General features: G+C 37.7%; 2 protein-coding genes and 2 pseudogenes across 3 annotated transcripts in view; 2 read left to right on the top strand and 2 right to left on the bottom strand.

Annotated features, from left to right (window-relative positions):
- LOC107662955 (alcohol dehydrogenase class-3-like) overlaps nucleotides 1-4,457 on the bottom strand; it is a 4,969-nt gene extending 512 nt beyond the window's left edge. Inside the window, exons 1-9 of one of the 2 annotated variants that reach the window (XM_016453089.1) lie at nucleotides 4,401-4,457; nucleotides 3,395-3,470; nucleotides 3,175-3,276; nucleotides 2,803-2,953; nucleotides 2,581-2,668; nucleotides 2,207-2,426; nucleotides 1,837-2,097; nucleotides 1,540-1,672; nucleotides 1,198-1,336 (exon numbers count right to left, since the gene is read on the bottom strand). In XM_016453089.1, the coding sequence (XP_016308575.1) occupies nucleotides 1,198-1,336; nucleotides 1,540-1,672; nucleotides 1,837-2,097; nucleotides 2,207-2,426; nucleotides 2,581-2,668; nucleotides 2,803-2,953; nucleotides 3,175-3,276; nucleotides 3,395-3,412 (1,112 nt within the window). In that variant the 5' untranslated portion in view covers nucleotides 3,413-3,470; nucleotides 4,401-4,457. Of the gene's footprint in view, nucleotides 1-1,197; nucleotides 1,337-1,539; nucleotides 1,673-1,836; nucleotides 2,098-2,206; nucleotides 2,427-2,580; nucleotides 2,669-2,802; nucleotides 2,954-3,174; nucleotides 3,277-3,394; nucleotides 3,471-4,400 lie in introns of those variants that run through there. The other variant, XM_016453090.1, reaches the window with a different exon arrangement.
- An 844-nt stretch (nucleotides 4,458-5,301) lies between these two features.
- Nucleotides 5,302-8,420, bottom strand: LOC107662950 (alcohol dehydrogenase class-3-like; annotated as a pseudogene).
- A 1,358-nt stretch (nucleotides 8,421-9,778) lies between these two features.
- On the top strand, nucleotides 9,779-12,936 carry LOC107662949 (transmembrane protein 144-like; annotated as a pseudogene).
- Nucleotides 12,937-13,786: 850 nt separating this feature from the next.
- On the top strand, nucleotides 13,787-18,365 carry LOC107662956 (protein FAM198B-like). Its single transcript, XM_016453092.1, has 4 exons — nucleotides 13,787-14,736; nucleotides 15,828-16,036; nucleotides 16,172-16,398; nucleotides 17,221-18,365. The coding sequence occupies exons 1-4, from the start codon at nucleotides 13,950-13,952 to the stop codon at nucleotides 17,426-17,428; spliced, it is 1,431 nt and encodes a 476-aa protein (XP_016308578.1). The 5' UTR covers nucleotides 13,787-13,949; the 3' UTR covers nucleotides 17,429-18,365.
- Nucleotides 18,366-21,165: the final 2,800 nt, after the last annotated feature.

Here is a 21,165-nt window from a genome sequence, read left to right as displayed (position 1 = left end):
GTAATGCCAAAGAATACAGACAACCAAAACTGAATTTTATGCCCAAACGAACATTAGACATTAGACAAGTAGACAGTCATATATATAATGAATCTTGACTCAGTTGTTCATACACACAATGACGTTGTATTTGTTCAATTTCCACATGAGAAGAATACCAACTGGCAAAGTCTTTGTCTTGACAAATCTTGATTTACCTGTGCACATAAATCACTGCCATTACTAAGTAAACTGACATAAATACATCTACATTTCAAAGACATTACAAATGGATTTTTCTACATTCAGATCAAATGAATCATGCGATTTGTCTCAATTTGCGTAATGTCATTCACAGTCACACTCTTTTTAGATTATGGCCCAGATCTTACATGGTCTGACCAGTTTGTCAAATATCTTTTAGCACCTAGGCCACCTGGGTAGAAATGTGTCTAACTACAGTTTGGTTAAAATGAAAGAGTCTGCTGTACACTGCTGACACAATTTTGTAGAGGAAGGTTCTTCATCCTCGAGGCTATCATTTGAAATTATAGAGATAATATATTGGCTAAAGCATGCACAAAAATTGGTTCTTATGATCACCGGAAGATCTGCATTGTGACCAAAGTTATTTGGCACTAGGAATTACTGCACCACCACCTAGCAGTGTCACACATTCAGACACACAGGTGCACCCGCACACACATTAAATATAATAAAGGAGAAATCTTTTGATCCCCATCTAAATATTGAGGAAGGCAACTCAGCCCCTTTGACATTTTTTCTCTTCCAGGCTATATTTGCTCAGCAATATTTACCTATGCTGGCATTTCCGTTGTTTGTCAATTTTCCTTATGAGGCTGTCATGTCAGTCGGAATGATGCACGGCGCTGACTACACATTTGGCAGGGTAAATGCCTGATATTTGCCTGGACCAAGCTCATGTGTGTGTGTGTGTGCATTCCCCCAAAATCCCACTCTTTCTTTATAACATTGAACTGATGACAATGTGTATAAAAATTACTGTTACGTATATTCGCTTTTTTATATTGCTTCAAATAATTATTAGACACCATAACAAAGAATTTATCCTCTTGACTAATGTGTGTGGTTTATGACCATGCCAGAATACTGAAAAATGTCAGGCATACAGTGATAGCAATGCTTTGTTGTGCTCTTGGCAGAATACAAGATCATTAGTAGATTAATAGAACTGACCTTTTTCCAGTGATCATAAGATCGAAGGCCTGGTTAACCTGATCTAGAGTCAGTCTGTGTGTCACAAATTCATCCAGCAGAAGCTTCCCGCTCATATAATCCTGAACCAACTTGGGCACTGCCTCAACACTCTTCCAACCTGTCAATCAGATAGGAAGAACAGAGAAGTTAAATATTAATTATTTGCAGGTGTTTTCCACTAATGAACAGTAAAATTAGAGATGACTAAAATGATTATGTGTAATTTCTGTATCACAACAACCTGGTACTGCAGCTGCATCATATACATTAGAATGTCATCATAAGATATAAATGCATTTAAATTTATTAGGTATGCTTTACCGCCAAAATAGGAGCCTTTCAGAGATTTTCCTAGCAGAATATCCTCAGCGACCAGAGTAAGTTCTCCCATCTGTGTCCAGCCCACCATCACACAGACTCCCCCTGCAGGACTACATGCTTCCACAGCGGCCCTCTGATTGTAAGATTCCTCTGATTGGTCATTATATCAGTTCTATCATTTACATATGTGACTATGTGGTAACTTGACTTGCTTTTGCAATTTGAAATAGACCTCTCTGACCCTAAAGTATTGCTAGATACAAGATTCAAGACATTTGCTTTTCCACACTAACTTACCATTACTCCCACATTCCCCACACACTCAAGAGAGAAGTCAACGCCACCATTAGTCAGCTCCCTCAGCACCTCCTGAATGGGTTTACTGTGGTCTTTAGGGTTCACAAACTCAGTTGCTCCAAAAGTCTTGGCAATCTCAGACTTGTCTGGGTTGATGTCAACGGCAATGATCCTGGAAGCACCGGCAGCCTTGCATCCCATGACAGCTGCCAGTCCAACAGCTCCCAAACCAAACACCGCACATGTAGAGCCAGATTCTACCTGTAGAAGACAATGCCAAAAAATATAACACACGCTACACGCTGGTGTGATGTTATTTCTATTTTACGTATTGCTTTATATTCCAGTGGAAATCAGACATCACACACACTTTGCCTGTGTTCACTGCTGCCCCATATCCTGTAGACACTCCACAGCCCAGCAGACAGACTCTGTACAGTGGAGCGTCTGGGTGAATCTTAGTGACATTGTCCTCTGGCACAACAGTGTATTCAGAGAAGGTGCTGATACCAATAAACTGGTAAATCTGCTGATTCTTGCAGGTGATCCTACTAGTGCCATCTGCAAGAAGACATTGCTGAGTTTTCTTCCTAGGAAATAAAGAGGGTCTAAATGGAATTGGCTTTTTTTTTCTTTTCACCCACCTCATGAATATAGTCTTGAGTTCAGAAGAACAAACACACATAAAAAAAAAAGAAAAGAAATCACACAAACATCACTCAGTAGTAAGTAACATTAACTCACCAGTTTTTGGTGCAGAGGTTTGTCTTTGGATTCAGGCAGCGTTCACATCGTCCACACTGTGGCACAACTAGAGGAATAACTTTATCTCCTATAGATAAATGGTTTAATGGTAGTGCAGTGTTTTGAATTAGAGCAAAAATTTAAGGAAAAAATAAAGCAGATTTATTTACAGTAAATAAAAAAAATAAATAAAAACCTTTCCATGGTGGAATTTTTGTTTACCTTTAGACATCTTTGTGACACCTGGACCAACACTCTCCACCACTCCTGCCCCCTCATGTCCCAAGATCACAGGAAAGGGCTGGGGATTCATAGTTTTACCAACCTCATGCAAGAAAGTCCAGTCTGTGTGGCATACTCCAGATGCTACTATCTGACATAGTAGGTCAACTGATAGTCATTAGTCTGACACATAAATGCTGCCTCTCCATTAATACAACATCACAATAAAGTGTTTATGCAAGTCTACATATAAGTGTTATATGTAAACAGATTGTATGCATGTTATATCTACACATAAGTTCAAGTTTATAAAAGTGTTCTATTTAAACAGATTGTTTGAATGGCTAATGAAGTGTAATGGACCTACTGTACCTTAATTCGTACTTCATGTGCTTTGGGAGGGGCAACCTCCACTTCCTCAATGGATAATGGTTTTCCTGGTTCCCAGGCCACTGCAGCCTTGCACTTTATAACCTTAGAGAAAAAGAAAAAAGGAAAAAAAATAATGTGATTTGTTTCATAGTCTTAAAAAAAACATTAATCATTCTTTGATGATAACTATTTGAGGATTGTCTTCCCCTTATGTCCGTACCTTACCCTCAGTTTCCATGGTAACCACACACTTTTAATACAAGGAATTGTTTCCAATTCTGTCTATAAACAGGCTCCTAAAAGAACATGAATGACAATTAAAATGCTAGAACTGGTGTTAAAGTTTCTCTCTCTCTTCTTTTTGTACAAGGCACTAGCAACACAAAATTGGCAAAAAATTAAACAGTATATAGGCAGCGTAGGTTTGAGAATGGCCTGTTTCAAGATGTTTGATGGTTCTAACATTGCATTTAAACATGATGTATGTAAAAGTGTTTTAAATTAATAGTAGTAGTATAAAATATCATAAAAAATATGAAAAACATATTGTGGTTTTTAATATGCTAATTTTATGGCTAATTATGAAAATACATGCTTTGTTGCAATATTTCAAATATTTGTGAGAGCATATTACCACCCCACTTTAGCTTAACATGTTAGAAAGGAGACAGTAGCTTTCATTTAAAGTGGGTCTCTTTTAAAGCTATTCTGATAGATTACCATCAAGCATTTTTTTTATATCATACATTAGTTAAAGCCTAGATTCCACTAATATGTGTATCTGTGCACACAGGCATGACGTTGCAGATGGTATCATATGTGGTACTCACCCCTATTTGGTGTAGCAATAAGTATGCAAGTGCACTATATTATGTGTTGTATTCATTCAAGTTTACATTACAAGCATGCAACACTTTTCACAGCAGAATGGTGATGTTTCAAATACAATTTTTTGTAAACAGTACACATTTCCTAAACATTACCAAAAAAAAAAAAAACTAACTTTATCTTAAAGATCAGTTCAGGTATAAACCATTGCCTAATAGTTATACTGACACTACACAAATACATTTTCAAATTAATTTACATTTAGTGGATTGTGAGATCCCTCAAAGCTAAAATGTAGTTTTGACTAGTTCACCCTATTTAAAACACATTCAGTAAAGCAGATGACTGCATGCACAGATTTACAGTTTGCAAATGTTTGTATGCTATTAATAACTTACACGAAGAGCTGTTTTTTGTCAGGGCTTGGGAGAGGACCTGCTGGTACTGGTACTTTGTACTAGTGCACAGCTGCTATATGATTATTCAATACATGTTACTGGCTGATTGGCCAATAAATCAACTGAACAAAGTCCTGCTTGCATGTGACCCACAGATAACTATGTGTCAACCTCCCTCTTCCCAACCTCGGAAAAAGCAAAACAAGTTTTAATTATGATCAGCATGTATTGAAGCCCAATGGAAATTTGCAACACTTAACTAAGGGTAATTCAATGACTGTAAGCCTAAAAGAAATAATAACATTTAGACCAGTGATATTTTACACTGTGTGTCTCAAGGCACACAGAAAGGATAGATACTCTTGCTGTACAGTGTACATTGAGAGAAAATAAATGGCGTAAATAAGGATGTTTTGCAGTGCAAGCTTGCCATCTGCTGCTAATAGAGAAGAGATACAACCAAATCAAATTCAACAAACTTGGCTTTATTGTGTGGAACAGTTTCTGATCATAACAGACATGGTCCTTGTATTCTCCTTGAGAAAATAAACAAAAAGAACAAGCAATGCTTTATTCTGTGACTTTTCCTTTCCTTCTGTACCTTTCATTCACTGTGCCTGTGTGCTATTGCCAGTACATACAGGCAGTAAAACGGGACCTTTGGATTAGCAGAAGATAATCATTGTCTAAATATAGACCTATCTATCTTTTTCTTGGTAAATATTGTAAAACAGTCTTTTATATTAGTCTGCAATGTTCAAAATGACATTTAACTGTCAAAATAACACACTTATGACATCGATTATGCCTTTCAGTTGGATAGTGCATGGCCGTTAGAGAGGTAGAGGAACCCACCAAAAGTACTTGAGTTGTTTGAAGGATATTGAGAATCATCTCCATTTCACATCTCAATCACTGTCCGAATACTGAGAAAGAGAGAAATAGATTAACAAATTATCGAAGTTTTTGCATGTTTCATGCCTACAGACTTTCTATCGTGGGATTTGAAACTATAAATAGAGAGAGAGAGAGAGAGAGAGAGAGAGAGATAGTTCACCTTATGTATTTTATGAGAGAGAGAGAGAGAGAGAGAGAGAGAGAGAGAGAGAGAGAGAGAGAGAGAGAGAGAGAGAGAGAGAGAGAACAATAAAAAGAGAGAGAGAGAGAGAGAGAGAGAGAGAGAGAGAGAGAGAGAGAGAGAGAGATAGTTCACCTTATGTATTTTATAAATGTATGTCATAGATCTTATTTTGAATAATTAATTCATGTTCCTTGAATGAGTTGAGTGTCATGTATGTTTCTGTTTTATCTCATCATTTATAATTTCAATCTTCCTGTGAAATGGCAGACTTCTCAAATTGTTTAGTCCACTTAAACCCCGCCCCTCCACAATCAAAATGTTTTTTTTTCAATAATCTGTTACACTCAGATGTCTGTCACAATACAGAAGAAAAGATCTGTCGCTACTTTAGTTTCATCACGACTTTAAGATAATAGTGCAATACCATATGTACTGTGAAATAATTAATTTTTATTTGAATATATAATATATGAATTTATTTAAATAAATTAAAAATATTTTTATAAAAAAAACTGACCTTTTACCAGTGATCATGTGATCAAAGGCCTGGTTAACCTGATCTAGAGTCAGTCTGTGTGTCACAAACTCATCCAGCAGAAGCTTCCCGCTCATATAGTCTTGAACAAGTCACCGCCTCAACACTCTTCCAACCTGTCAATCAGAACAACAGGTTCATTACTGTCAAATTATTAATTTTTCACTTTAAACAGCTCACACTACACTAAATACAGGGAAAGTTGACCTGGCATTTACCTCCAAAATAAGTACCTTTCAGAGTTCTTCCTAGGATATCCAGGGGGGCCAGAGAATGTTCACCTCAATCCAACCCACAATCACACAGATCCCCCCTGCAGGTCTGCACGCTTCCACAGCAGCCCTCTGGTCAGAGGAAATTGTAATAGTTCAATTAACCACAGGGCACATACAGTAAATGACTTTCGTCTACATGGCAACTTGACTTGCTTATATAAATGACACTGAAGTTAGAATACTTTTGAAAATTACAGCTCTACTAATAAACTTACAGATATTGTAATAATAATACACACTGATTATTGGAACACACACTCAAGAGAGAAGTCAACGCCACCATTAGTCAGCTCCCTCAGCACCTCCTGAATGGGTTTACTGTGGTCTTTAGGGTTCACAAACTCAGTTGCTCCAAAAGTCTTGGCAATCTCAGACTTGTCTGGGTTGATGTCAACGGCAATGATCCTGGAAGCACCGGCAGCCTTGCATCCCATGACAGCTGCCAGTCCAACAGCTCCCAAACCAAACACCGCACATGTAGAGCCAGATTCTACCTGTAGAAGACAATGCCAAAAAATATAACACACGCTACATGCTGGTGTGATGTTATTTCTATTTTACATATTGCTTTATATTCCAGTGGAAGTCAGACATCACACACACTTTGCCTATGTTCACTGCTGCCCCATATCCTGTAGACACTCCACAGCCCAGCAGACAGACTCTGTCCAGTGGAGCGTCTGGGTGAATCTTAGTGACATTGTCCTCTGGCACGACAGTGTATTCAGAGAAGGTGCTGATACCAATAAACTGGTAAATCTGCTGATTCTTGCAGGTGATCCTACTGGTGCCATCTTCAAGAACACCCTGTTGAGTTTTCTCCCTGGGAAGGAGAGAAAACTACAGTTGATCTCTATTCAAAAGCAGATGTTAAAAATTACATAGTATTTACAATAAATAAATAGTGATTTTATTATTATCATTAGTAGTAGTAGTAGTAGTAGTAGTAGTATTCTAACCAGTTTTTTGTACATAGGTTTGTCTTTGAACTCAGGCAGTGTTCACATTGTCCACACTGTGGCAGGAACAAAGGAATGACTTTATCTCCTGCAGATATATTAAAATAAAGTGTTCTGAAATGCTTACACACTTCTACATTCATGTATCTCGGAAGAACTTTCATTTACAGTATACACATTTCATATCTTGTTAGAAGTAAGAAGATTAAAAGTGTTTATGATGGATTTTTTGGTTTACCTTTAGACACCTTTGTGACACCTGGGACAACACTCTCCACAATTCCAGCCCCTTCGTTTCCCAGGATCAAAGGAAAAGACCATGGCTTCGTTTTAGCAACATCATACAGGTAAGTCCAATCTGAGTGGCATACTCCAGATGCTACTGTCTGAAAAGAGAAAATACTTCATATTAGTGAAATAAAATAATACTTGGCCCTTTGAGAGCACAATAAAGAAAGTTTTAATACAAATATGAATTAGTCATTTTAAAAGTAATTTTAAATAATGGAGAAGAAATATGTGAAAGAAATATTCAAGAAATATGTGGTTATTCTCTTACTCTCAGGCCTATTTTTAAGTTGTCTTTTAATTTTAAGTCTACATTTATATCTAGCCTAACATGACAAATATAGTGTCATGGATCTACCTTAATGCGTACTTCATGTGCTTTGGGAGGGGCAACCTCCACCTCCTCAGTGGAGAGTGCTTTTTCTGCTTCTCAGGCCACTGTTGGCTTGCACTTTATAACCTTAGAGAATAAAATTAAATATATGCACTACCATTCAAAGGTTTAGGGGCGGTAAGATTTTTTGTTTAATACTTTCTTTCAACAATGATGCATTAAATTCCTCAAAAATAACAGATAAGACATTTATAATGTTAAGAAAGATTTTTATTTCACATAAATGCTGTTATTTCTATTCATCAAAGAATCCTAAAAATGAATCATGGTTTCCACAAAATATTTACATGCAGCACAACAGTGCAGTTTTGAACACTGAAAATAATAGAAAATATTTCTTGAGCGCCAAATCAGCATATTAGACGGATTTCTGAAGGATCATGCTGTTGTTTAAAATTGCAATATTTCTTTTTGATAAAAAAATTCAGCCTTGTTGAGCATTAGAGATTGTTTTCATTTGCTACAAAAATACATTCATTTACTGTCATGTCCTTATCTTACCCTCAGTTTCCATGGCAACGAGACACTTTTGATATAGTGAATCTTTCCACTGTGGTCTTTCGTCTGCTATAGACAACATTGCAGAGACAGAACATTTATGGCAGTTAAATTGCTGAAACTAAAGCAGAAATAGTCAGATGATTATACAAAAAAAAAAAAAAGATTATGTCAAGAATCGTTCACTGCCTACTAATTCTAGTACTCAAGTGTGCTACTAATTTCTATTTGCTTTAGTTCAACATATAAAAACAACATTTTAACATTCCAAAAGACATTCAGAATGTCTCAGAAAAGGAGATGCATTTTATTATTGCTCTTCGCTCACTCAATGATTAAGCAATAAGCAGTGTTGTTGGTACTCTTCTGCTTTGAATATTCAGAATTTGGGATGCTGCAGGCCAAACATCATGTGATTGGCTAACCATCCTCCTTCTGTGCAAGGGTGGTGGAATCAAAACAAGTTGGAACGTGATCTCCATCTTGTGGAGCTGTTTGGAAACGACGTTCAACTTAAAGCAAAAACTCATCCCAAAATTTCATTGTTTTATACTCATTTATACCCTCAGTTACTTGGTCTTATAGCGACTTAGGAGTCCTCTTCACTACTCCTAACATTTCACAGATTTAGGAGCTAGTTTTAGAGCTAAAACACTTTGTGAAATACTCTTAGAGCAAAACTTTCTACATTTTGGATTGACATGCCCATTATTTGTAAGATTTTCTCTTAAATTAGTGAGTTATGATCTACTTTTATCCTTAAGATGTTTTGTGAATACGGGCCCTGGTTTACAACAAACCACTTGCCACAATAACAAATGTAGTGCTTATACCCTGAGTGAAGGGGAACAGGAGGACACTGATGGCTTTACTAGCTGTAATTGTGCTTTTTGTTGTAAGATGCTGTAGCACATTATCAGCTGAAGGTAGACTAAATATTAAAAATTAAAAACAAAGTTAAATGTTTTGACTGATCTATTGTTAACTGACATTATGATACCATTACACCTCTGGGTGTGTGGGCTTTGAAGTTGCTGTGCTTGGAAAGTCAACAGTTGCTGTACTGCAGACAGTTATGTTTTTTTTTTTTTTTTGGTGAATGCAACAAGTGTGTGGTCAACCTTCAGTTTTGTTTTATACCTAGAGCCCTTGTCCTCGAATGAAACCAATAGTACAGACACCACTTATGTGTGATTTCGGTGCTGTTGTATGGAAGTTACTTCATTCCTGTTAAAACAATTGATACCGGTGATGGTGAGTTTAACCCTTATCCTCCAAACCAACATTTGAACAACTATAAAAAGCATAAAGTAAAGCATATATGTGTGAGTGAATAAACATGTATAATATGTACAGATGTTATTTAAAACAGATTTACCTCTCAGGAAATATAACAGCTGTCCCAGTTGTGAAGTTTATTGGCTTTGGACTTGGAATTTTGCTTTGGGGATCCAGTGGATTGCTAATTGGATGGGCAAGCTCAAGGTAACCTGGACTGATGTTTGACAGAAAGGGTTTTAACTAGGGATGAAGTGAATTTTCTGATGTAAAACTTTGGAACATGGATTTCCATGCTGGCCCAGGCTAGTTGCTGACATGAGCATCTGGAAAATATTGAGAACGTTTGCTTGATGCAGCTTAAGTCATTGCTAAATATGTAATGTTAAGCAGTTTATGTCAGATAACAGATCATTTTGACTTGAGTTTAGTTTTTAATATTAGTTGAGCTTCTTTTTAACTTTAGCTCATCTGTAATATCAAGTAACAAGTTCTGTGATCTGAATGTTTATTTGAAATGTCTTTTTCTCAGAAGTATTGTGCTGCATTGGTTTAATGTACTTTTTTTAAATCTTTCTTTATAACACTTTAGATTGAGGTTCCATTTGTCAACATTAGTTTACTTTTGGACTAACAACATAAAGTACTTCTAAAGCATTTATTAATCTTTATCTTACTAATACATGATTAAAATAAAAAGTTGTTAATATTTATTATTATTGGACCTGAGCTCACATAAACTAACAATAAACAGTTGCATTTTTGATTAAGTTACATTAACAAAGATTAATAATGTAACTGATGTATTGCTCATTGTTGGTTAATATAATGGGACCTTATTGTAAAGTGTTATCCATGTTTTTAATTAAAGGCAGAGGTGAATTAACCTCTTAATTAATTCCTTTCGAAGTTTGGCTGGTTTGGTCTGCATCCAGAGGAAGTATCCAAGCCGATACTCAATTATTGTGGAGCTGGTCTTTGTCTGCTAAGGTAATCAGAGAGCAGACAATGTGATATCATTAAGCATTAGTTGTGTGCGTAGTATTTGGACGTAGACCATTAAGAGGATGTTTCATTGGTTAATGAAGGCTGAAATTTTACAAAGTAATGTTGAGTTCATTTAATAAAGAAGGTGCTTTTAAGTCCACAAAAGGAGGGCCGAAACCCACACCAGTGGAAAGGAAATGCTGCAGGCACACTGCTTTAGACAGTATGTCCATCCTGAAAATATTTCTAGTTCACTTAGGAGTTACACCTCACAGAGATCCTTTTGAGATCAAAGAGATCAAAGTTGTCTTGCTCGCCTAAAAGTTTCTCTGAAATTGAAAATGCAATATACTGCATAATGCGGGATAAATCTCCTCCTAAGACCTGAAGTCACATTGTATTGGATCCACAGTTCTATCTGATTTTATGGGATATGGGAATAAAAACATCCTTAGCTTTTATTTACTGTGAGAGAGAACCCTTTGGATCAGTATTTATGTAACACAATCATGTCTTTGTTTCAGTGCCATCATATTCTTCTTTGTGAAAAGTGATGTTCAGAAATGTACATCTACTGAATCCATGCCTTTGTTGATTGATGATGCACTCTAAAAAATGCTGGGTCGTTTCAACCCAACTTTGGGTCAAATATGGACTAACCCAACTTTTGGGTTAAAAATGTAATTTAAAAATGTAACCCAACGGTTGGGTTAGTCCATATTTTACCCAAAGTTGGGTTGAAGCAACCCAACATTTTTTAGAGTGTAGGGTAAGTTTGAAAGGGCTTTTCCACATTGAGAGCTTTTTGGACGTTATGCAGAATATTGTTTTGTGTATTTTTATCTTGGATACACAAGTCTTTGCTGAGATTTTGTGTGTACGTGAATTCACACGTCTGTCTTTAGAGGTTGAATCCAGACAGCGCAAGCCCCAGTGATTCATGGGTGGACACAATTTCACCAAAGAGCAAGAGAGCGCTGTAAGTATTTGTAGGCCCTCCAAGTTCCATTCTTTTTGCAGCTTGTCTACTTCTAGTTCATCAACACTGTACTGGAAAATCTGAATTTGATGGCTTCTATGCTAAAATATTCTTGCACTTGTTTGTGATTTTTTTTTTCCTAATGCATTTTTAAGTTATTTTTATATTTACATCTATGGTCTTTTCAGCTTTAGATTCTAGTATTGTGAAATCTCTGGACAATAAAGATCAAATCTATGGAATATTTATTTTCCATGATATCCTCTTGTTACAGTGGCTGCATCTTGACCATATTTTCAGGTGTCCTTTATGGTTCTTCTTTTGTGCCCGCTTTCTATATGCCACAACCAAGTCTAGTATGTTCACTGGATCCAGTCAGAATGGTATGTGTGTAAGCATGATTAAACAGTTATGTTAAAAAGCATTTAATGGGCTATTCTAACATGTTTTGCCATCCATTACAGAAATTGACTACTGATTTGCCCATTACAGTGGTATTTTCCTCATGAGCACAGTGTATTTTCTTGCTTACTGTGCAGTCATGAAGAACAGGCCTCGGATTTATCCCAGAGCCATCTTACCTGGTAATTAATTTTGCCTTCCATTGCATCATCTTTATCTTAACTTAAATGAAAGTACCATGTTGTTTTGTAATTCCACCACAGTTGTTACTATACTGAGTTACATACAGTGTACATTTAACCACTGACCACTATAAATGTGCGATTATAAAATATTCCCCCCGATATTCTATTACCTTTCTGCTCAATATTGTGTTCCTGTGTTCCTCATGTAAGATCTTCTGTGCAGATTGTTTGAGTGGCCTGATGTGGGGATTAGCCACATATGTCTGGATGTAATGATAGTGTGTTCTATTTTGGGTTTTGGCTTAGTAGCTGCTCTGTGGGGAAGTGTGGTATTTAAAGAGGTCAAAGTAGGTAACATAAAGCTATTTGTATTCATTCTGTGTTTCGGAGGACATTTTGACATGACCTAGCTTGACACTTTTTCCAATTGAATAGGAGTATTTATGTGTTGAGAGATCAGTTTGTGTAATGTATTATTGGAACTATTGCTATTATTTTGCTGTTGATTCATTACCTGTAATAATAAAAAATAAAAAAAGCAGAATCAACTTCTGTTTAGGCCGTTCTAACAAACTGATTTTATTTCCTCAGGGACTTGGGAACTTGCTGCTGTTTGCTTTGGCATCTTGTGTTGTCCTGGCAGGCTCCCTGTTAACTGCCTATTCAAAGATCTGAGTCTGTATGTTATGTTACCACAAGATGGCAATGGTGGATCAAGTTTTAAAACAATGTTCCTGCCAAACTTTGCAGTCCTTGAAGAGTCTTATCACTTGCATAAGGCCTCTGCTGCTTAGTAGCCCTTGATGTAATTTGCACGTTTGTGTCTGAGGCTTTTCATGAGGGTCCCTATATTTTCTGACCAGTGAATTGTCATGACAGACTGACAAAGACTTGACAAGCACTTTTATGTGCATATAGTGTAGAGTACAGTCTAAAGCTCTACAGTTTGAAATAATACGTTCCTGATGTACTTAAATGACTACACTTGTAGTGGTGTTGTGCCTGTATTTACACCAGTAAATTCAAGTACAGAACATGTAAAAACAACATTGTTTACAGGCAGGTGTGCACAGGCAAATTCTTCCTGGTGGAATATGCTATTGTAATTCATTTTAAGGTCTTCCTGACAGACCTGAGTGTTCCTGTTTTTGTAATTTATCAGCAACTGTTATAAAAAATAAATAATAAAATAAACCAGCCTAAGACAGTTAACTGAATTAAGAGGGTCTCCCAGCTGGGCCAAGCTAGTGGTCAGATGGTTTAGGTCAGACATGTGCTTCCAGTGAGACCAGCAGAAAAGTGTCTAAAACCCTTCTGAAACTTGTTTTCCAGCAAGAGTAGTGCAACTTGAGAAGCTCCCACCCCACTCAGCAGGGCTAGCTAACTAATCAAAAATACATATTACGTGGAAATGGTTACTATTAGTTCTGCGTAGTTTACAATGACAGCGTTCTAGTCTCTCGCGTTTGCACTGTAGGTGGGGCGTAAGGACAAGCGACATTCTTTCTCATTTGGGACTGTTATCTCAGCTGATCCGGCTTCGGGACAGTTGTCTCATTCATGCTGGAGCGGTAGCGCTGAGCGGATCATCTGGAGCTCCTGTGTGCCATCAACATGAAAACGAAACGAACACTATTCCAACGTGGATAACAGAAAATCGACTTAATCATGCGCAGACACTCGTACCAATGGATACGCATTCGACGCGTCCTGGAAATGTCGGGGACACTTTGATTTATTTGTCCGTGTCGTTTTTGAAAGTCTGCAACTGTTGGAAATATTCTGCCGCTAGGAAGTATTTGATTGTTGCTGTTGTGTGTTTTGTTTATTTGTTTTTCACCGTTCATGTCAGTCGTGCGTCTACTCGCCAGGACAAACGTCCTGATCTGTGGACTGGAAATAGCGTTTATTCTCAGAGTAAAACTGACCAGGACCCCGTTGATGGGGAGGTGAATGAATCTGTGAGCCCGACCAGGTCTAATGTGGTGTATATAACGCTCAAATTTAAGCGACACAAACCGGCCATCATCAGGGGCACAGTGCGACCCAAACTCCGGAGAAAGAAAGTTAAAGTGAGACAGCAGGGTAAAGTGAAGGACGCGGGACACAAAACCACCGCTAACACACGACTGGGATATTCTGAGCTTGATGGCAGTGACACTGGCTATTCATCCATAAGGATATACAGTGAAAGAGCTCCTCCATGGTTCAGCAATGACGATATCACTGCCATGCGCTTTCTAGCCGATAGTAAAATTACGCAAATTGATGAAGTGGCACCTGGGGGCTTTTCTTCTTTAATTTTGTTTAAAAGTGCGACAAATGGCACGGACGATGTTGATGAGTGTCGTAAATGTTGCGGTATTGTCAAGCGACCCTTGGACATGAGTGAGGTGTTCGCCTTTCATCTGGACAGGATTTTGGGACTGAACAGAACTTTGCCAGCTGTCAGCAGACGATTCCACTCTCTTGGAGGTAAGTGTACACTGTTTAAAAAAAAAAATTGTAAATAAAACAAAAGAAAATACTGTTTCAGCCTTTCTACTTCAGAAACGTAAAAGTTTAATTCAGTGTTACTTGCCAGTTCTTTGCAATTATTTGTGAAATTTGCTAAAAATGTTTTGAGTGAAAATTGTGGTAACACTTTACTTGAAGGGGTGTGCATAAGACTGACATGACACCTTCATAATCATGACATGACACATGTCATGAATATGAAGGAGGTTTTATGCATGTTTATGACAACTGTCATTAAGTGTCATTCGCTCAGTTATGTCATTTTTAATGCAAATATGACATTATTTGACCTAACCCTAATCTAACCCTACCCCTACCCTTACCCCTAACCATAGCCCATAACAAAGACATCTCAAACAATGTCATCTTTGCATTAAAAATTACATAACTGAGCGAATGACACTTAATGACAGTTTTCATAAACATGAATAAAAAACCTTCATATTCATGACATGTGTCATGTCATGATTATGTAGGTGTCATGTCATGATTATGAAGGTGTCATGTCAGTCTTATGCACACCCCTTCAAGTAAAGTGTAACCAAATTGTTTCTACCCCATTTATAGTGTAGCTATTTTTTCCTTTGCATTTGTATTTATTCAAACATAAACCTTTTATATTTATTTTTGTCATTGTTTATATATGTTCTATTTGATTTATATTTATTTTGATGTTTTATTGTTTTTAATTATTTTAGTTGCAGACACTACATTGTATTTAACATTGGATTAAGTTAGTAAAGAATATAGTATTTGGATACATACATCACAGTTAAAAATGTATAATTGCATTAGATAACAAAATATCAATATATTAAAATGTCAGTAAATACCAATTGGCATTAAAAGAGAAAAAGTAAATGATGCTTTTCTGAGAAAAGCATCATTTACTTGTCACCTAATGCAATGAAATTTGCATGCATTTTATTTTCTGGGGCTACTGTAATGGGGAGCCATTTCAGTGTCATCAAAAGCTGTCATGAGCTATTGACAAAGCAAGTATGACTGATGCTGACTTAGTGAATGTATACATATTCATCTTGTTTCAGATGGTCAGCCTTGTCCAGTGGTTTTGTGGGATCCTTCTTTAAGCCCAGTAGTAGATCAACCCTCTGAGAGGTTGAACTGGGGCTCATACCAAACCTCTCTCAAATACAAGTGCTGGCATCGGGGCATCATACCTAAACCAGAGTGGAGCTGCACCAGCATCCACCATCACGAATGGAGCAAGCTTGTAGTCTTTGATTTCCTCCTGCAGGTGCTCCACTATCATCTTTCTGCGTTGCTGTTCTGCGTAAACTGTAATTTTGTTGATAAGTAACATTTGTTCAGTAAAACATTTTGTTTATTTTAATTTAAATCCTTAAAGCAAAAAGATTGTGTTTCTTCTCAGATTTATGAACGTCTAGATAAAAACTGCTGTGGATTCAAGCCTCGCCCAGAGGACACCTGTGTTGAGCTTGGTTACCATGAAGAATGTAGAGACAAGGACGGCATAGAGCTGACACACATAATCCACCGTAAACATGACCCACACCACCTGGTTTTCTTCAACAACAAGGGCTACTTTGACCGAGATGAGGGGAATTTGAACTTCAGGCTACTAGAGGGAATCAAAGAGTGAGTAAAATTAGCAGACCTATTTCACATGTTCAAATATGACCACTTGATCTTTCATTTGTGTCAAAAATGACAGAGATTTCGCAGAGATACTATGCAAATGTTCTTTTTAAAAACAGATCATTCACACATACTTGTATTCCCTTTCAATTAAAATGTCTTGCCAGTTGTAAAGATATAGTTAATTGAAAATTCAAGCTTACAAACTCAAAGAAATAATTCCTTACAGTTTGTTTGATTAAATTACAAGTCCACAGTTTATCGGGTTTACATAGACATTATGGTTTAAATAAATTATAATTTTGGGCATCCTCTTTTCTCGCTCTTACTGGACAATCTGAGGTGGTTTGTAATTGCTGCAGCTAAGACTGCAACTAAGAATTCATTTCTGTGAGGCCACAAGTTTGGCCTTTCAGTAAGCCAACACCTCCACAACAGCACTGAAGACGTAAGCAAATACATACGCCAACAATCTGACACGTGCTGTCTGAGCTAAGGGATTCTGCTGGCAATACTGCTAATGTGATACCTCTGGGAACGCAAGCTCACTTGTGCAATAACATAAGTCAAAAAAATAAATAAAAATGATGGGCCATTGCTGTGTTTGAGTATCACTGCTTGCACGTTATCTGCATTACAGCTGGGTATTAATATGTCTGTTAGCAATACAATTTAGTTTTAGGGGGTTGTTAAAACAGTATATAAATGATATTTTATGTTGTACATTTTTTTTTTTAAATGTGGTTATTTCCTCCAAACTTAGTTTGTTTTAATAATTTTTGAGTGCATTACTATATTCCTTTAATACTTTTTCCCTTTCAGGCTACCAGATCAGTCTGTGTCAGTGCTGAGGTCTCAGCGTCTCAGGGAAAAGCTCCTGCAATCGCTATTTCTCGACCAGCAGTACTGGGACAGTCAGGGTGGCCGTCAAGGCATTGAAAAACTCATTGATGTGATTGAGAGAAGAGCCAAAGTCTTGCTCACATACATTAATGCCCATGGGATTAAAGTAGTACCTATGAACTCTTGACAAATGGAGCTTAAGCTTTCAATGTGTAAGACGAACCACCATCCTTTTGGTTTCCAATGAATGTTGATGTTTTCGACAGATTAGTATGCCAACGAAGACCTGCTGAAATTAAGCTCTTTCAGTCAAAATTCTATGCACTACAGAATTTAAGAGCACATTGGGGTGTTGTAAGCGCTGCTCCCATTTAAGACGAGAAGAAATTATAGTTCTTCAAATGCTCTACCCAGAGTCCAGGGCTATTTTTTGGCACCACTGACATTCCACAAGTTAAAGGCACTGTAAGTGATATGATCTGTTTTGGTAACTTCCACCAGCCTTAGCTTCTGAATTTGACTGCCTCTCATGTCCAAAATCCCGCCCACTAATGACATATCAGCAAACCTTATGTAAGCAATCCAAATTCTCAAACTGAGTCCTTTGGTCAGTTACACATTGATGTCTAACAGCCAGCCTGTTTTAATGTTTAAACAGCCAAGTTTGTCACAGAGAGGGGTGCGATTTCTCAGGATACCTATTTTAGTTACACTATACATCAAAGAGTGTGTACTATTCCATAAACACCACTAAAGTACTTTCAATTCCAATTTTATAATCAATGAATGTTCCTCTCAATAAGTAGTTTCAGTCAGTTATTAATTTCAACTAGCAGTACAGATTTGTAACAATATTTCTGCTATAATCTGCACATACAGTACATATGTTTTGTCTGCTGTGATGAAGGTGTTCATGATGATGGCTCCAGCATCGTTAAATCTGGAAATGTTGTACTTGTGTACAAGTTGATCACCATGAAGATGATATGAATCTTCTTTCATATGAATGGCAGTATTCACTGTGCCCTCAGAAGTGTTTATTTTTGTACTATATTGTTTGCATTTGTAAAAATATACATATATAGAATTAAAGTGGTACATATCAGTTAATCGTATAATCATTTCAATATTATATGGATTTTAGCACCACTGTTTGTCAACTTTGAAAAAACGTGATAATCTTTGAAATGGTTTGAAAAGTGCTTCTGTATTCACTGTAGCCCCTGAACAGCTACCGTGTTCATGTTCATGCTAGGAATACTTCAGTTTGAGTGCAGCTGAGTTCAGCTGTCTTCTCTCTTTGCCGTTCTCCTCCTCATTTGCGTTTTTTGCCAGCCAACTAGCCAGTCAGTTCTTAGAGCCTAAATGTCCCCTTTTGAAAGTGTACAGACGTACTTACCCACAGAAATAAGCTCACACAAGGGTTCTTTTATGAGTGGGAAAATACTTAATGTTTGGCAGCGCTACCCAGAATGCATTTTAGATGTATCTGCTCTGCACAGTGGACTTGCTGTGTCTTGCCACACTCTTTGCCAGACAAAACCAAGTCATTTGGAATGTCAAATCACCTCTGCCCATCTGGATGATATGCAAACACATGTGTAACGCTCAACTGCTAATGTTCGACATTCCTACTAAAGCAATGTCATTTTCCATCCTGCAGATGTTTTCTCAATAGAATGTTCGACCGAAATAGTAGTACAGATTTTTTTACACTGTAAATCCACAGGGAAGTGCTGTTTGCATCATATCAAATGCAGCATACCATAATAGGAATGTAAAGAAGCATATTTTGAGAGCTGATTTTACATATGACCAGTTTTATTTCAATGTTTGAAGTGTAATGAAATTCCTTTCAGTTGACACAATGATTCCAATCTAATAACTTCCTGTTTCTTCAGTCGAGTTTAAAAACAGTGTAAAACATGCCAAGTTACTTGCCACCCTGTGTATGTCATAGAGAGACCATTTGCACTTTTTCTTTCCCTCTGTTGTGCTTTCTTTCCCTCATTTTATATCCTAACAAGGAAGCTTTTATACCAGTTGGTCTGATCACTTCTTTTGCGACAACATTACCCTTTTCCCCTCTTTCAAACAAGCCATTATTCTCAATTTCTCCCTCTGTATCATTCTAACATAGCTTGTGACCTTAACCAGACTTATAAAAGACAGTTGAACATTAATTTAGAAGAACTTTCCATGTCATTTCTTTCTTCTTGTAACTATTATAGCCAGAACAACTTTTTTTATTATTACATTGCTTGTCATTCCTATCAACTCACAGCTGTTTTCATACTGACATCTCAAATTTTTGTGTCCTTAAATCCTCCTCTCATTTGCCTGCACCAGCTGACCTGCTCCATTTCTCGAGCATGTGAAAGTATGGAAAGGAATTTTACACTGCTGTTCACTGTCTATCTTATTTTTCTTCTTTATTTTCATTGTTGCTATGACAACATCATTCCAGCAACATCCCACCTGGTTGGCAGACAGATGTACAGTATGAGTTTGAGCGGTAGAAAGCATCAGACAGAACACAAACAGCGATGAGAGCTCATACCTCTGCACAAAAACAGAAGGCTCTAGACATAACAAGGGCACATTAGCCCCCCTCAGTTTCCCATCTAGAATATGAGTCTTGATCAACATTAACTTGCTCTGTGTGTAACCAAAAATGAATAAACAGATGGTCGAAAAAAGGAGATTAGATCAAATATCAGGGCATGTTATAACCTGAAAATGCACTTTGTGATGAGATAAAAGAGGTTAACTCTTCCCTGACCACAAAAACTCATATGAAAGTTAATTTGGGCGGAAGTAAAGACAGTGATTTGATCCTTAAAGAATAGTTCACCCAAAAATTTAAATACAGTCATAATTTGTTCAACTTGTAGTTCCAACGCCATTTTTTTTTTATAGAACACAAAAGGAGAGTTTCTGAAGGAGCTCCGCACAGCTCTTCTTCATAAAACAGCAGGTCAGTAGCCATGTACAGCATGTCAAGCTCCAAACACACTGAAAGTAAATCATAATAATTCACTGCAAATTTCCCCTTTCATCACAGCCCTCAAATCAGCTATGGTGCTTGGATGTCAATGATGTCAAGCATAAATGGTTACAACACATCCTGAGAACAATTATTGATGTGACACACCTGGCATCATACACTCTTAAAAAATAAACTTCCCCCTTCAGGAACTCGAGCTGCATCGAGAATCGCTTTGGGAACTCCCCGGCATGACCGCGTTCTGAAGCACGTGTAAAATCAGTCCAATGGAGCAGCGAGACGTCATGAGCAGGGTGACGTGAGCACCAGGAAGTTTAAAAGCGCATCCGGTAGAGCACAAGTTAGCTTCTGCTCTTCAGTAGCGCTCTGTGTATGTGTCAGTCTTATTTACTGTTGTCTGTCAGTCCACAAGCATTCAAAGAAAAGAAAATGTCAAAGTCTAAGCAAAAGTCTATGGCGAGCGAACGGCATTACAGACGTTGTGTTCCTCCCTGCCCACGCTATCTGGCAGCGGGGGATACACACAATCTGTGTGTTGTTTGTTTATTAGAGGAGCATGCATGGTCAGCTCTCGAGGGGGTTGATTGTCATGACTGCAAGTTACTCTCGCTGCGTATGCTCCGCTCTCGCCTGGCTGTGTTTGATGAGAGCGCCCAGGCTCGCGATCCCGCTGGCAGCGGTCCCGCTGTTGCCGAGGCACAGCGTAGACTGTTGTCGTGGGGATCACAGGTGGATTTAGCGGAGGGATCCAGCTAGATCCACGGCTCCCTCTCAGGGATCGGAAGCCCGCGCTGCGGTTTCTTCCCCCGGAGAGAGAGCCAGACACTTCATCTATCTTCCTCCGAGGAGGTGGATGTGATGAGTGTCGAGACAGAGGAGACTGTGGACTCGCCACCACAGTCCCTCGCGTATGAGGA

The sequence above is a fragment of the Sinocyclocheilus anshuiensis genome, unplaced genomic scaffold (assembly GCF_001515605.1).
Source record: "Sinocyclocheilus anshuiensis isolate Anshui unplaced genomic scaffold, SAMN03320099.WGS_v1.1 scaffold1783, whole genome shotgun sequence".
NCBI classification, from domain to species: domain Eukaryota; kingdom Metazoa; phylum Chordata; class Actinopteri; order Cypriniformes; family Cyprinidae; genus Sinocyclocheilus; species Sinocyclocheilus anshuiensis.
Note: the sequence above shows the minus strand (reverse complement) of the source record. Positions and strands in the feature narration are given on the sequence as shown.